Genomic DNA, 14184 nt, shown 5'->3' with positions numbered 1-14184 from the left:
TTACATGTAGCAAAAGGGTTTATTTTCAAAATACTTTATCTACATTACGTGGATGGCTTAAGCTTTAGAATCCTAATAAAATAAAACTTTACATTTTTATAAAACCTTGGCCTGTTCAAGTAATCCATCAGTATCACTTTATTCTGTACTATGCAATACTGAATTAGTTCAAACATTTGAGCAATCTGGTGTATATACACGTTTTTATGTAGACATACCAAAATAAATGAACAACAGTTGTTAAAATGTTGCTATACAAATTTATTAATGTTATGACAAAATATTGCCACAGACTAATCTGCCACTACTGTACTTCAGGTACAAAGCCAAAGCTTCTCTATGGCAAATCCAGAAAATGGAAACACTCAAGACAATAAACCATGATTACCTAGTTATTATTCCAACTGTAAGCATCTCCATCACAATAGGGAGAGAAAATACATACAGATTTTGTATTCCTCAAATTGGGTTCATACATGGTGAAAGCAGCTAGGCCCATTTCTGGTAACATCTTACAAAAGGATAAACATGGCTGTGCGTGTCTGTCAGTCTGTGTTACAATCACCAGTGCCTCTTTAGACCAGCAAAGCTGTCAAATCTGCACTGCAAACATTTAATCTTTCCTCAACGAACACGACATGTCACTATACCTTGTCAATTATAATTTAGACATTTACTTTCCAACACACCCATTTAAACAAATAATGAGCTGCAATTCTGACAGATTCTTGCCAGAAATTTGATCTGGTAAAGGGGAGAAATAAAAACAAAACCTGATTTGAGCATCATATCCTGTTGGCTTTAAACATGTTTAAAATTACATGCTTTGTCATTGATCAAACCTTCCATTTGTTTAGCCAAGGCTCACCAGGCTTAAGAAATATTTACGCCTTTCAATATTTTACATGGTTTAATTAATTACTGTACTATATGAGGCAAAAAAATAAACGATCTTCCTCCACTAGGGTTTTTGCTTCGTAAAACCCTTAAGGTTATTTTTCATCTTTTATTTAAGGCTCAGAAGTTCACATGTTGTTGAATCCCATCATTCCTTTCATGTTGCCGGCGGCCCCTTGCTGAAACTGCCGCATCATTGATTGTAGACCAGCCATTCCACCTGCATCAAGACAAATACATTAGATCACCAAAAGGTCTATTTACAACAAAGACCACAGACTAATGACTTATGACATTGTACAATGTAAATTTTAATTCAAAGCTAAGCCCTTCTATCTTCTTTCTTAGGCCTAAAGCTTCAACACTGGGCAACGACCAGGCTAGCAAATCACAAATGGCTTATTCAGATGGTGGGGGTGGTGCATACCCATGTGGTGAAGCACTCTGGGGTCCATCATCTTTGCCATCTGCTGGTTCAACTTGGCCATCTGAGATGGGTTGACGTTCTTTGACATGTCCCCTCCTGAAGGGAAAAATAAATAAGTATTAGAAACAAAAACTATTTGTTGCCATGAAAGACGTTTGAAATCTCTGTTTGCCATGACTGAGCAAGATGTATTGAATGTCGCTCTCTAGAAACAATTTGTTAATTCCCACATTAAAATAAAAATACAAAATAGAATAAAGAATAATAAATAGTAAAGTGTGCAAAAAGCTTTTAGCATTTGTGTCAATTGAACATGAATAAACTTTAGAACTCACCTTTAAATAAGCCTTTAATGCCTCCCATTTTCTTTACCATCTGAGCAAACTTTGTGTATTGGGTAAGCAGCTCCTGCACATCCCTGGTGGCCACCCCAGATCCTCGTGCTACCCTCTGAACCCGGTTTGGCTGCTTACTGAAGAGCTTAGCACCATCTTTGTTGTCAAGTTCTGCACATAATAAATGTGGATTTTTATAAGATTAATAAGAACAATGTGTTATTTGAAGAAGAAGAAAAAAAAAAAAAAGCAAAGAAACAAAATGATCATACCTTGGTCATTCATGCTGTCCATAATTGTCATGAGTTTCTTTAGCCTGGCCATGGATTCCTGTTCATTGCCTTTGCTCATGAAGTCAGTTCCAAAGCCTGGAATCATGCCCTACAGGCAATATTATACAACAGGATATTCAACCATAGACAGGCAGACTGTGAAGTTATAGTAAACATGTAATGGTATATTAAGACGTAACACATTTCAAGTGTAGGCTGAACATACCATGATCTGCCCAAAAGGTCCCATTTTCATGATGTTCTGGAACTGCTCATACATGTCTCTGAGTGTAAACTGGCCTGATGGTGGAACAGACAAAAACGGCAGTGACATATTAGCACTGCAAAAAGCAAACTACCACTGATCCAAATGTAACAGATGGATTTAAATAAAATGCTCATTCACTATAACTGGACACACCTGCTTTCAAATTTTATTTAAGGAATTACATATGTATGCAAAGGAAATAATTTTAGTAAATACTTATGATGTCTGATGGACGTTGAGAAAAACAGTATAATTGAATTCTTACCATGTTTGAGCTTGTCAATCAGCTCCTCGTTGTCATCAAGCTTAAGTTCGTTCACTTTGTCTATCAGTCCTTCAATGTCTCCCATACCTGTAAATTCAAGAGAAAAACATTTAGTTTAAATGAATGCTAAGAATTTGAAAAATATATTAAGGTTAAAAATGGAGGAAAAACATACCTAGCAGCTTGCTTATGAAGGGCTGAGTTTTAAAAGGCTCAAAGTCATCAATGTGCTCGCCTGTGCCAATGAAAATGATGGGACTCTTTGTGGCAGCAACTCTGGTAATATGAAATTTAAAGTAATTATGATTCATTGTCTAATAAAGTTACAGTACTTGAGATGGTTTTTATCTCCAAAGTAAAAGATGCTCTTACGCGCTGAGTGCGCCACCGCCCTTAGCATGACCATCCAGCTTAGTGATGATGACAGAGGCCACATCTACCTTGTCCTTGAAGGCTTTAGCTTGAGCTTCACAAGCCTGACCAATGGATGCATCCATCACATACACAATGTTATCCGGTTGCTGTGGGAACAATGAAAGCACGAATTAAGACACATGCAGTATTATAATTTATGAACCATGGTTTACCCGTTATAGCTTGACCTATCTTTAGGAAAAACAATTTCTCATTACACACTTACCACAGCATTTGAAACCTGAAGCATTTCTTCAAACAACGAGTCTTCTTGCTTATGTCGACCACTGGTGTCAACAATTATTATTTCAAAGTTTTCTGATTTGAATTTTTCCACTCCCTCAGAAGCTATGATGACTGGATCCATCTCTGTGTAACTATTGGTAAATAAAATTTTAAAGATCAAACAAGTCATGTTTTATCTCAAACAGGGACAAGGAACAAGTGGCACAGATGTGAAGCACTTAATGCTACCTGAGTACTCTTGTGGATAATGTTCAGTTTGCTAAATGCGATTTATATAAGGGGTTCAAGGGTAAATGTAATTGCAGAGGCACACCTCCAAAATTGTAACAACAACATGTCAACATGGGGAGCTGAGCATCAATTTAACTCTGACTGACTATCCTGTAGCGTTGGAGGTGGGACAAGAACCATCAATACCAGCACAGAAAGAACATGAAATTAAATGGGACAGCATGAGGAGCAGCTGGCAAAAGAGGTGTGATGTTTTAAACAATTACAAATCAATTTTCAAGATCAAGATTACAAAAAAAATTAAATGAAATGAGTATTCATTCTTGGAGGGAGCAAAAACAGGAATAAATCCACGTATTTTCAGATACACAGATGTGCAAGTATAATTTGTCCTTAAGTAAGTTACAAGCCAGGTCCTTAAGGTGCTAAACATCTCTCATATGTGCAACATCAGTGTATTAAAGATAACATTACCTTCCATAAAAGGGAATTCTGGCTTTCGTGGCATTTTGCTTCAGCTGATCAAAGGCACCTTATAAAGCAAGTAACAGCAAAACAGAAAATTTTAGTTGCATATTAATACTTTTGAAGTTCTGATACTGCAAAGAAAAATGCAGGAGGAACAAACTATACCTGCTCTGAAAGTGTCAGCACAAATCAAACATGTTTTCCATCCTTTTCTTTGGTAGTAGTATGCCAACTGAGGAAATAAAGAGAAACATGATGAAGAAGGACTCATTCACAAACCCAAAGTAACTCATACAGCTAACTCTGTATTTCTTATGCTTCCTTGATAAAACGGTAACAGTGATGTCTGTGCTCAATAATAATAATAGCCAACAATTAAGTCATTCAGTGAAAGCTCTAAAAGGAATTGACATGTCCCTATGTGAGTCTGTGTGCTTACAGTTTTGACTCACCTTAGAACATGTTGTGGTTTTCCCACTGCCCTGAAGGCCCACAAACATGATGATGTTGTTTTTACCCTTGGTAGGTGTCCATGCTTTTACTCCAGGGTCCACCAGCTACAAGAGAAATCACTCAGTCTGGCTTCTTGAAACATTCATATGTACATGTGCTTGCATCAAAATGAAGACTTTTAGGCAAAACCAGAGAAAGCATTGCTCACTTTATTACCAAACGTGGGTTAAGTACAATTTGTTGCATGTAAAATCTAGTTAACAATATAGCATCCCCTTTATTTATCTGCTGCAGAAAGCAAAAACAATCTTAGAATGCAACAATAACTTTTAACAATGTATCAAGCATTGCCAAAAAAACACAGGCTACTCTGCAATAAGAGAACACAAACCTTGACAAGCTCCTTGAAAACAGCATGCTGGATCATTCTTCTCTTATTCAGGCCAGAGGCCATCTCCTCCAGATCAATAGCGGCCCTAATAATGATCAAATATGACTAAGCATTTCCTTTGAGAAAAGGAAAACGTCATTACATATAAAAAAATCCAAGATCCCAATCTTACTTGACATTCTCCCTGAGCTGCTTCACCAGTTTGATGTTGACATCAGCTTCCAGCAAGGCAGCACAAACTTCTTTTAGCATAGCATTTAAGACCTGGGAAAGACAGAGCTTTACTTCATAAACATTAGTGATAAATGAGTGTTGAGAGACAAAGACAATCCCTAGACCCAAAGAACCTCTCAGAGTAAATGTTACCAGCCCAAAATAACCTTTTTGAAAAATTATATATAAAAAAAAAAAATAAAAAATACTGGTCAGTAGTATATTACCTCCTCATTGATGATTGTGGCATTGCTGAGCGATCTCAGCGCTGAGGTTATTTTTCTTCCCAAGTCAGCTAACACCATGTTTGCGGTTTAGAGTTGGCTACCTGTAACATGAAAACATGATGCTGTAATGCTCTTCTGCACTTATTATTACAGGGCTTTAATTATAATCATAAAGTAAAGGGCATTTCCATACGTGTCAGGCAAATGCAACCTCTTCAGTAAGGTGGGGGTTCCCCCCAGGGAAACTCGTTCAAAGCTCCCACCGATAGTTATGTATGGGTGCAAATGACCCAGTTAAGCCAGTGAATAAACCACAGTGTTTCCTAGGACAACACAAAGAGTTAATTTAACACAAAGGCTTACTTTTTTTTAAATGTATTTTTCCAAGTACTTGGCCACAAGTTTCCTCTATGAACAGTATCTATAGGAACATTACATGAATTTCTACAGGATTTCCATAAGAATGACAATAGTTTCCTAAAAGATACTAAACAATTATTATATATTACTATTAAACAGTACACACATTTTGGAGAATGTGAAACTACAAATGAATGACAGATGCATCATCCAGCATTATAAACAGCCTATTGGTTTCTTCTAGTATTACTAAAGATATTTTTGTTGGTTGCAGAAACGTATGACAACCTTAAGTAATGCTTTAATATTGATATTTCCCTTTATTATAAACAATTTGGCATTAAAAATGTAGACGGGAAAAGTTTTTTACATTTTTTACGCAACGAGTCTTGGCCCAACAACGATAGTCTAGTAAAAATGCTCAGTTAAAAACTCAAATGTAGAAGCCAGACAAAAAGCAGTAAGTTTAAATAATAACAAACAAACAAACAAAAACAACCAACACATATGCTCCAAATGTAGTAAGCAAACACATACATCGGTTAAATAAAATACACATTCAAAATCCAAACCACAGGAAAAAAAGCTCAAAAACATAAGAACCAAACATGTCCACCACCACTAAAACGAATAACTTACTACAAAAAAACAGAACCCTGCATACAAATACAATAACAAATACGCACATCAGAAAAAGATATAACCTAAGCATAAAAAGAAACACGAAGCTACACCAGTAAAGGAAAAGCGCACATGTCCTTAATATAAACCCCACATAGCTCTATAAGCGGATCATGAGGCACACACTGTCTGTCGATAAGAGAGACGCAAGGGACAGCATGTTCTAGTAATATTTTGTCAGTTAGCAAGAGACGGATTTATTAAATAAACCGGTAAGGGCTAAGTGCGTTACTTAGTAACGTTAGCGGCGTCAAATATTACAGTTAGGTTGACGAGTCGCTGCTCAGCGTCTACCAGAAAAACATCATAGCTAACGCAGGTCTTGTGTGATTTCCACTTTGAAATAAAAGCAAATGTGAGTTAATTATCACAAAAACAACTCGAATCCATCCTGAACAAATTGATTAAGCTTCGTCGTGAGTAACTTAGCGTTAGCTAACTAACTGTTAACCTACATTTGGTTAGCTTGTTTTTCTCGGCTTGTTAGCGTTAGCTCGCTTCTGGAGGCTCGACTCGCCAAGACTCGAGCAAAAAGAGGACCATCCTCACATCCTTTAAGGTTTATACACACATAAATGATGGAGACAACATAAACACGTTAATAAACAGTGGAAAAGTGTTTATGTGGATAATTTTATCCGGATTTTATTTCCTTGTCTTACCTTCGACACAGCTGTTTCGGCAGAGAGCAGGCAGACGTCACCTAACACACAAAACTCCCATAAAACCTTTCTACTTCCGAGGCAGACGCCGGATTTGGGTATTTTGCGCTGATCTGTGGTCGGTTGTTGTCATCACTCGTCAGCAGGCAAAGGAAGTGACATGGCAACGAACGCTGATCCAGAATCAGCGTTAAACGACTCTTGTACCATCGTGAACACATATTCAGCACATCTCTTAATATTTTATTCTTACTCACAGTGAAAAAATGAGAACAGCAAACTGTTTATTGCTCTTTTCAACCTGTTTATTTAAGAAAATGCTCCACAAAACCAGCCAGCCTACGTACACGCGGTCTTAAGGTGGAGCTGCGTTTAGGAAGATTGGTAGCAAATATAATATGAGATTATTTTTATTTTATATTATTACTTGGCAGTTATGTATTAATTTATGCTAAGGAATGTACTTTACTTTGATTTACGGACTTATTATTTAGCAGCACAGTGCATTGTTTTCTAGAGCCACCTTAAGAAATGAGAGCATTTTTGGCTCCTCCCTAAAGTGAAGTGCTGCGGGTGCATGGGCTCCTTGAGCTGCTGCGCGAGCTTCAGATTTAACCATCTAAATTTAAAATTGACGGTTAAAATGAACTTTAAGGAGGCTAAGAATGAAATTCTGCATATATTAGGCAAAACAGAGCCTCAGGATCTCGCTAAGCTCATCGACTGGGTCACAAAATCCGGTAATTCGCCTTATGATTTTATGTCTCAGTTGGGAGTAAAAGTTATGTGAAGGTTAGGTTTGTTTGCAGTGCAGCTAAATTACAGTTAACCTAGCTTTTATGTTTCATAGCTGGACGCACTAAGATAAGATATTTGATTAAATACACACACTGTTGTGCTGTCTCATACGGAAATCTGATATATGGCATATATTAGTGTAACTTGTATGGATTTCTCTTGTCACATATGGACGTATATGCCAACTTGAAATTGGCCGTTTTCAAATATCGCTACATATTTCAGCTATATAGCAAAATACACAAATATGTTTATGTAACACATTTAACAACATGGCGAAATTTCATATAAGGGTACTAAGTATTGCTCATATATATTAAGTTTATGCTACTGGTGTATTTCTTTTAGATTTTTTGCTTTCAACTGCCATTAAAAACAAGGCATGCAATTTATCTGGTAAACCTTGGAATAAAGACCATAAATAAATTATTTTGCACAGGCTGCATTTTATGTTTTTCCCTTTATGTTAAACTTAACAAGCAAAAAGTTATGTCTTGTAAAATAAGAATATTTAGACATTCATCTTCTTTATATCTTCCAAATTCTTCCCAATGTGGTAAATATATAAAGAATATAGCTGTGGACATATATGTATGAGCCATACATTATGCATATACTGTATGTCTAATATTTGATGCTTGTGTATGTGCACATTGAAATATATGCCTGATGTATGTACAGGCAACTCAAGAAATATTGGCACCCTTCATGAAAATAAGCTAAAATTAACGTATATAAATTACTACACATGCAATGAGTGATATTTTGGGCTTAAACAAATGGGTAAGCCTCATGCTTTTACTGTCAAAACAAAATAAAGTAATCTTTGTTAACACACATTTTAATAAAAATGCAAATTCCAAAAATATTGCCACAGCCCATTTTGAGCCATCTGGCTGAGGCAACCAGACTTCCAGCTAAGATGTTTTGGTATTGAATGGAATTCATTATGCCTCTGACCGAAACAAGAGCCCCTGGACCACTGGCAGCAAAACAGTCTTAAAGCATCTAATAGCCATCACCATATTTTACCATGGGTACAAGGTGCTGTTCTCTGTACTCTGTTCTCTCTCTTCCTTTTTTGCCAAACATGACGATGGTGTGCATGATCAGAAAGCTCATTTTTTGTCTCATCTGACCACAACACGTGATTCCAGTTTTACGTCCAGTGTTGCTTGGCAAAGTTCAGATGCTGGATTGCTGTCTTGGTCTCAGGAAGGGCTTCTTTGGTGGAGCTCATCCAAAAAGTTTAAGGTCATCGAGGTGGCATCACATTGACTTTGAAATGGTGAAACCCCAATAACTAAACTTTTCAGTTGTGATGCTGTGATCTTTGGGCATCTTTTGGCCTCTCTTAGCATGCTCCTTACTGTGCATGGGGGCAATATGCAGATATGTCCCCTTCCTGGCAAATTTTAAACTCTCCCATGCTTTTGAAATTTGTTTACTCTAGCTCTGATTATGCTTACTGATAATTGCAACAGGAAATGGCCATAGACAGCAAAAAAGTTCATAAATACCAAAAGCAATATCAAGAAACATTTATTCCCCAGTAACACATATTTGTTTTATACTATTTTTCAAGGGTGCCAATAATTTTGCAACATATGTTTCTTTGACAGAATGAACTATTCCAAATATACCACAACATTTTGCAGGAATTATATACATTGAATGAATAGTTTGCAATATCTCCAAACATTTGTGGGGGAAAATAGAGTTATTATATGTTTTACCTATATTTTGCTTGCTTTCTGGAGGGGTGGCAATACTTAGGTGTTGATTGTACATGTAAATAACAGATTTCTATATGGGGTTTTACAGGGTTGTGATACAGATGTTTATGGCCAATTATTGTTTTAGTTACATGCTGTAATTTGTGTTTCAGATGATCTTGATGACTACTTGGTTGACAATCAAAAGACTATACTTAGAAGTATTGCAGATGATCTCAGGCCTTGTCTTCCCCTTGAGGCTATGTTTCCTTCAGAGACCATGGCTATTCAGAAGGTCTGCCTTTTCAGCCTGTTTGTCTTCACACAGGCAACTAAACCATTAGCAGCATCTACTAAAGTGCACTTTTTATTGCAGACCCAGCAGAACTCTAAACCTACTTTGCATGTGGATGCATTTTTGTACAATGAGGAAGTGGTTGATTCCCTCTGTGAAGAAGGTAAAATGAGTCGCAACTACTGTCTGAATTGTGGGTCACATAGAACAGCCCCTCTGGGTAAGTTGTAAACACTCTTTAGCTTAACCAAACTTTGTACTTTTCAAATCATGTCTTTTTGCTGAATATAGTAGCAAATTTCCAGGCTCAGTTTGCAATGTCCTGCAGAATTCATCTCGCATTCCTTTTCCATTTCGGAGCTCCAGTTCTTGTTTCATCACGTTCTCCCAGACCTGACAGGAAAGTTGGTTGTGGATGTGGGTTCCAGACTAGGAGCGGTGCTCTATGGGGTAAAGTACAACTGGAAGGTTGGAGAAATAATTGTCATGAACAAGGGGTTATGCAATATGGCAAAAATATAATATCATATTCTTAATGATATTTTCAAGGTAAATGTTATGTATCAAAATATATTGATAAACTGATACAATGACATGAAAAAGATATTTGCCCCGTTCTTAATTTGTATTTTTCACAGTGAATACTTTGACACCTTTAAACTAAATGTAATACAATACAGAGATAATCTTTTTATACACAAAGCACACTAAAAACTATCAATACAATAATTTTTATTCAGTATTTTATCTACTGTGCTGCACTGATTACAGTTAAACAGGATTATTTATTATTTGATCTTATGTAATGAAATAAAGATGGTCAGTGTTCTTTAAGTAATGACAATAGCCACAATATGCTCAGAAAAGCATTTTGTGATGTAATTTGTCCCAATAACAATAAAATATTGTCATGTTGCCCTGCCATGAATCTCTTAATATTCACTTTGATGTCTACATACACTTCATACTCATACTCATTCATACTCAGTTTGTATTAAATGGCAAGCAGATTGTTTCAACATTATTATTAGTAGTAATGTTTTACATTTACTACAAATTCTAAACTGATAACCTTTCCTTTAGTAGGGTTATGTCTACAGTGCAGCAGCACGACTTGTTGGAGTAGAGATAAGTGAAGAGTTTGTCAAGCTTCAGACAGTCACTGTGGAGAAGTATGGCTTCAGTGACAGAATTCAGGTAACAGACTGTTTAATAGTGTTATTGTCATTATCAGTGCTGCACTTGACATGCCTTCAGAGTTATTTCTGTGTGCCTTCCACAGGTGATTCATGCAGATATCTGTTCTCAGGCTGCATTAGTGCAAAATGCCGATGTGCTGATCATGAATAATGTGTTTGAGTATTTTATGGAGGCCAGAGATCAACTAAGGTAAGGTACATTATTTATAGGCTCTTCTTTGATACTGTAGCTGTATGGACTTTAACCTGCAATCACTATAAATATAAGTAACATTTTTGTTCTTCGTCTGTTGTATTCTTTATCTGTGTTTGTTTGCCGTATTTAAAACAAGATGCAAATATAAGAACCTTCAAGCAGGACGCTACGCTGTGACAAGCTCTTACTTCTATGTTTTCTTATTTACTACTTATATTTTATAAGGGTATCAGAATGGATACAGATGCACCCATAATAATAATATGGAATAGAACCAAAAAAATCAGGATGCAGAGCACTTGATATATATCCAGTTGAATATTATACATTTTACTTGAATGTGCACTTATCAAAATTTCTTTCTTTCATTCTTATTTTTATAACAGGGCCTGGCAGTTTATAAGCCAAAATTTTCTAAAGAAAGGTGCGCTGTTGGTAACTGTTCCCAGCATTCAAGAAGCTCTCATGTCCCTGCAAGACACCAATGTAAGCAGCACAGATGTTTGTTTCTGATAGAAAGTATCTGCATTTTTAATCATCACTACAACAACTACAGGGAAAATTTGAAGGTTTAATATCATCACTGTCCAAATAAAAAAACAGTATCAAAAAACAGTACCAAAACAGCAATTTTACAGGAGATGGCAAACATGTTCTTTACTTTTAATGTAATTTTATATGTAAAGATTTTATTACAGGCAATTTTGGAGCATTTCTATTGGACCATTCATCATGACATTTTCGTACAAAGTAAAGCTGCTGCTGTGCTCAAATGATGTACAAAATGAAAATAAATGATTTTTTTTGTTTTTTTGGACAGTGATGAAATTACTATAACAATAACTATAATAGGCTACATTTCCCTGAATGTCTTGCATGCAGCATTTAAAGACACTGATGCTTTTGTATATATATTTATATAAGATATTTTCCTTTGTGTTTCAGGGGCTGTCAGCGATTGGACACTGGTTAGAGGAAGTGCCGCTTGATTACAGTGTTTATCTGAAAAATGACGCAGACCCAGATTCTCTCAAACAAATACATCTCTACAGAGTACTCTGACCCAGAACTCAGACACAAGAGACACAAAATGTACTTCTAGGATCTGTCTATAAATACACACACATAAACATTAGGCAGATATGTCCTCAGCATTGCATATTATTGAAGTACATTCACATGTATACATTTAAAATGACCAGCAGGCAGTAGTGATGCAGTGGGCCATTAATCTGACAGGACAACACTACTTTGTTAGACTGTTATCACTATTGTATCGTTCAGTATTGAGTATTTAGCACATTTGAAAGTCACTCTAGATAACTTCATGCTGTAAATGTAAATATTCTTCAACATTTTCGGTTTCTGTACCAGTACTCATTGACTTTGTCTATAGTTACTGTCTTTTAGAGCACAAGAAAATAACATGGACTGTCACCTGCCTTCGATGATCAAATGATTATCAATTTAAAAACTTCCAAGTCTCTGCTTGCTCATTTTACTCACTTAATGTTTAAAAAGTCTTGTAGCCAAGTTCATCATAATTTTAAAAAAGCAGGTTTGATAAATGCACTATACAGCCAAAGGTATGTGGACACCTGTCTGTCACACCTATATGAGCTTGTTGAACTGAATGATTTTGAAGCATGTAACCATTCAGTCAAGAGAGCATTTGTAAGGTAAATCACTGATGTTCAGTGAGAAGGCCTGTCTCACAATCAAAATTCATTTTTATCCCAAAGGTGGTCAGTGGGGCTGGATCTGTGCAGGGCACTGAGGTTCCTCTGTACTAAACTTGCCAATCCATGTCTTTATGGACCTTGCTTTGTGCACAGGGGCACAGTTGTACTGGAACAGGAAATGGTTTTCTCCAAACTGTTGACACAAAGTTAGAAGCATGTAATTGTCTGAAATATCTTTGCATTTTGTAGAGTTAGCATTATCTTTCACTGGAACTAAGGGGCCAAAACCCTGAAAAACAGCCCCAGACCTTTGTCCCTCCTCCACCAAACTTTACTGTTGGTACTTTATACATTCTAGTAGGCAGTGTTGTCCTGAAATATGCCACACTCAGATTTGTTATCAGACTGCTGTATAGAGAAGCATAATACATCACACCAGAAAACATATTTCCACTGCTCCAAAGTCTATTGGCAGTGTGCTTTACACCAGCACTTGGCATTGCGCATAGTTAAACTTGTCTGCAGCTGCTCAACGTTAGAAACCCATTTCATGAAGCTCCTGACACAGTTCTTGTGCTGATGTTGCTTCCACTGGCAGTTGGGAACTCTTTTGAGTGTGATTTTTACATACTATGCACCTCCGTGCTTGGCAGCCCTTTGAGGTGTCATCCTATGACACTGTCACGTTTAAAGTCACCAAGCTCTTCAGTACAACCCCATTCTTCTGCCAGTGTGTTTGTCTATGGATGTGCTTGATTTTATACACATTAGTAATTTGTATAGCAGAAACATCTGAACTCAATAATTAAGCAGGTTCTCATAATTTTTCCATAGTATACTTAACAGTTGGGGTCTATAAAAATTTGGTATTGGTAAGAACAATAGTTAAGATCATTGACTGTCATTTTAGTTGTTCTCTGTGTACAAATAAAGATTACATTTTTCTTTGTGGTATGTTAGCTGAACAGCGTAGGGATAACTGTACAGTAGAAAACTTTTTGCACTGAAGATTAAATACGGTTAAATACTAAATACTTGCATCATTTTTGTTTTTATGAGTTGTCACATGCCTCCTAAATGTGAATGTCTTAAAACTATAATGTAATAAAATATATTGTTTATGTTGTGATAACCAATGTTGTTTAATTAAGTCAACATGCAACATGATTCTACACAGTAGAAACAAAATGAGTGCACTGAATGCTTCAGACAGTTGTCCTGCATGATACTCCTAAACGTCCTTCAGTGGTCTGTTGCATTTGTAAAAATGCTGAGCAGGTCCAGTTGACGAAGATGGACAGAGGAAAAACATGACCTTAAAAGAGGGTTTAATATTTGAGGCCTAATGACAGGGGCTTCAGTCAAAAATTTGTGGTGCCTATGTTGCAAAAACCATAGGCAAAGGGATGTGGGGAAAAATGTGATATGGTCATATGAGTCACACTGAGTGTATGTGCAGCGTACACCAAAGGAATTGAACAGGCCTGAA

The 14184-nt window shown here is 36.5% G+C and overlaps 2 protein-coding genes across 2 annotated transcripts; one reads left to right on the top strand and one right to left on the bottom strand.

The window, feature by feature from the left end:
• Window positions 1-240: 240 nt before the first annotated feature.
• On the bottom strand, window positions 241-6891 carry srp54 (signal recognition particle 54). Its single transcript, XM_017699813.1, has 17 exons — window positions 6811-6891; window positions 5301-5430; window positions 5108-5208; window positions 4840-4931; window positions 4668-4752; window positions 4276-4380; window positions 3989-4055; window positions 3830-3887; window positions 3105-3255; window positions 2837-2985; window positions 2640-2740; window positions 2465-2551; window positions 2158-2231; window positions 1932-2040; window positions 1660-1830; window positions 1325-1420; window positions 241-1117 (listed from the first exon to the last, which is right to left on the bottom strand). Exons 3-17 carry the CDS (start codon window positions 5183-5185, stop codon window positions 1026-1028), a joined length of 1515 nt encoding a protein of 504 aa, XP_017555302.1. The 5' UTR covers window positions 5186-5208; window positions 5301-5430; window positions 6811-6891; the 3' UTR covers window positions 241-1025.
• Window positions 6892-7374: 483 nt separating this feature from the next.
• zgc:109986 (uncharacterized protein LOC553566 homolog) lies at window positions 7375-13727 on the top strand. Its single transcript, XM_017699811.2, has 8 exons — window positions 7375-7550; window positions 9497-9618; window positions 9700-9838; window positions 9947-10068; window positions 10705-10815; window positions 10901-11007; window positions 11400-11499; window positions 11959-13727. Exons 1-8 carry the CDS (start codon window positions 7388-7390, stop codon window positions 12073-12075), a joined length of 981 nt encoding a protein of 326 aa, XP_017555300.1. The 5' UTR covers window positions 7375-7387; the 3' UTR covers window positions 12076-13727.
• The last annotated feature ends 457 nt before the right edge of the window (window positions 13728-14184 follow it).

This window comes from Pygocentrus nattereri, chromosome 10 (assembly GCF_015220715.1).
Source record: "Pygocentrus nattereri isolate fPygNat1 chromosome 10, fPygNat1.pri, whole genome shotgun sequence".
Classification (NCBI taxonomy): Eukaryota; Metazoa; Chordata; class Actinopteri; order Characiformes; family Serrasalmidae; genus Pygocentrus; species Pygocentrus nattereri.
This window is presented reverse-complemented; position numbering and strand designations above follow the sequence as displayed.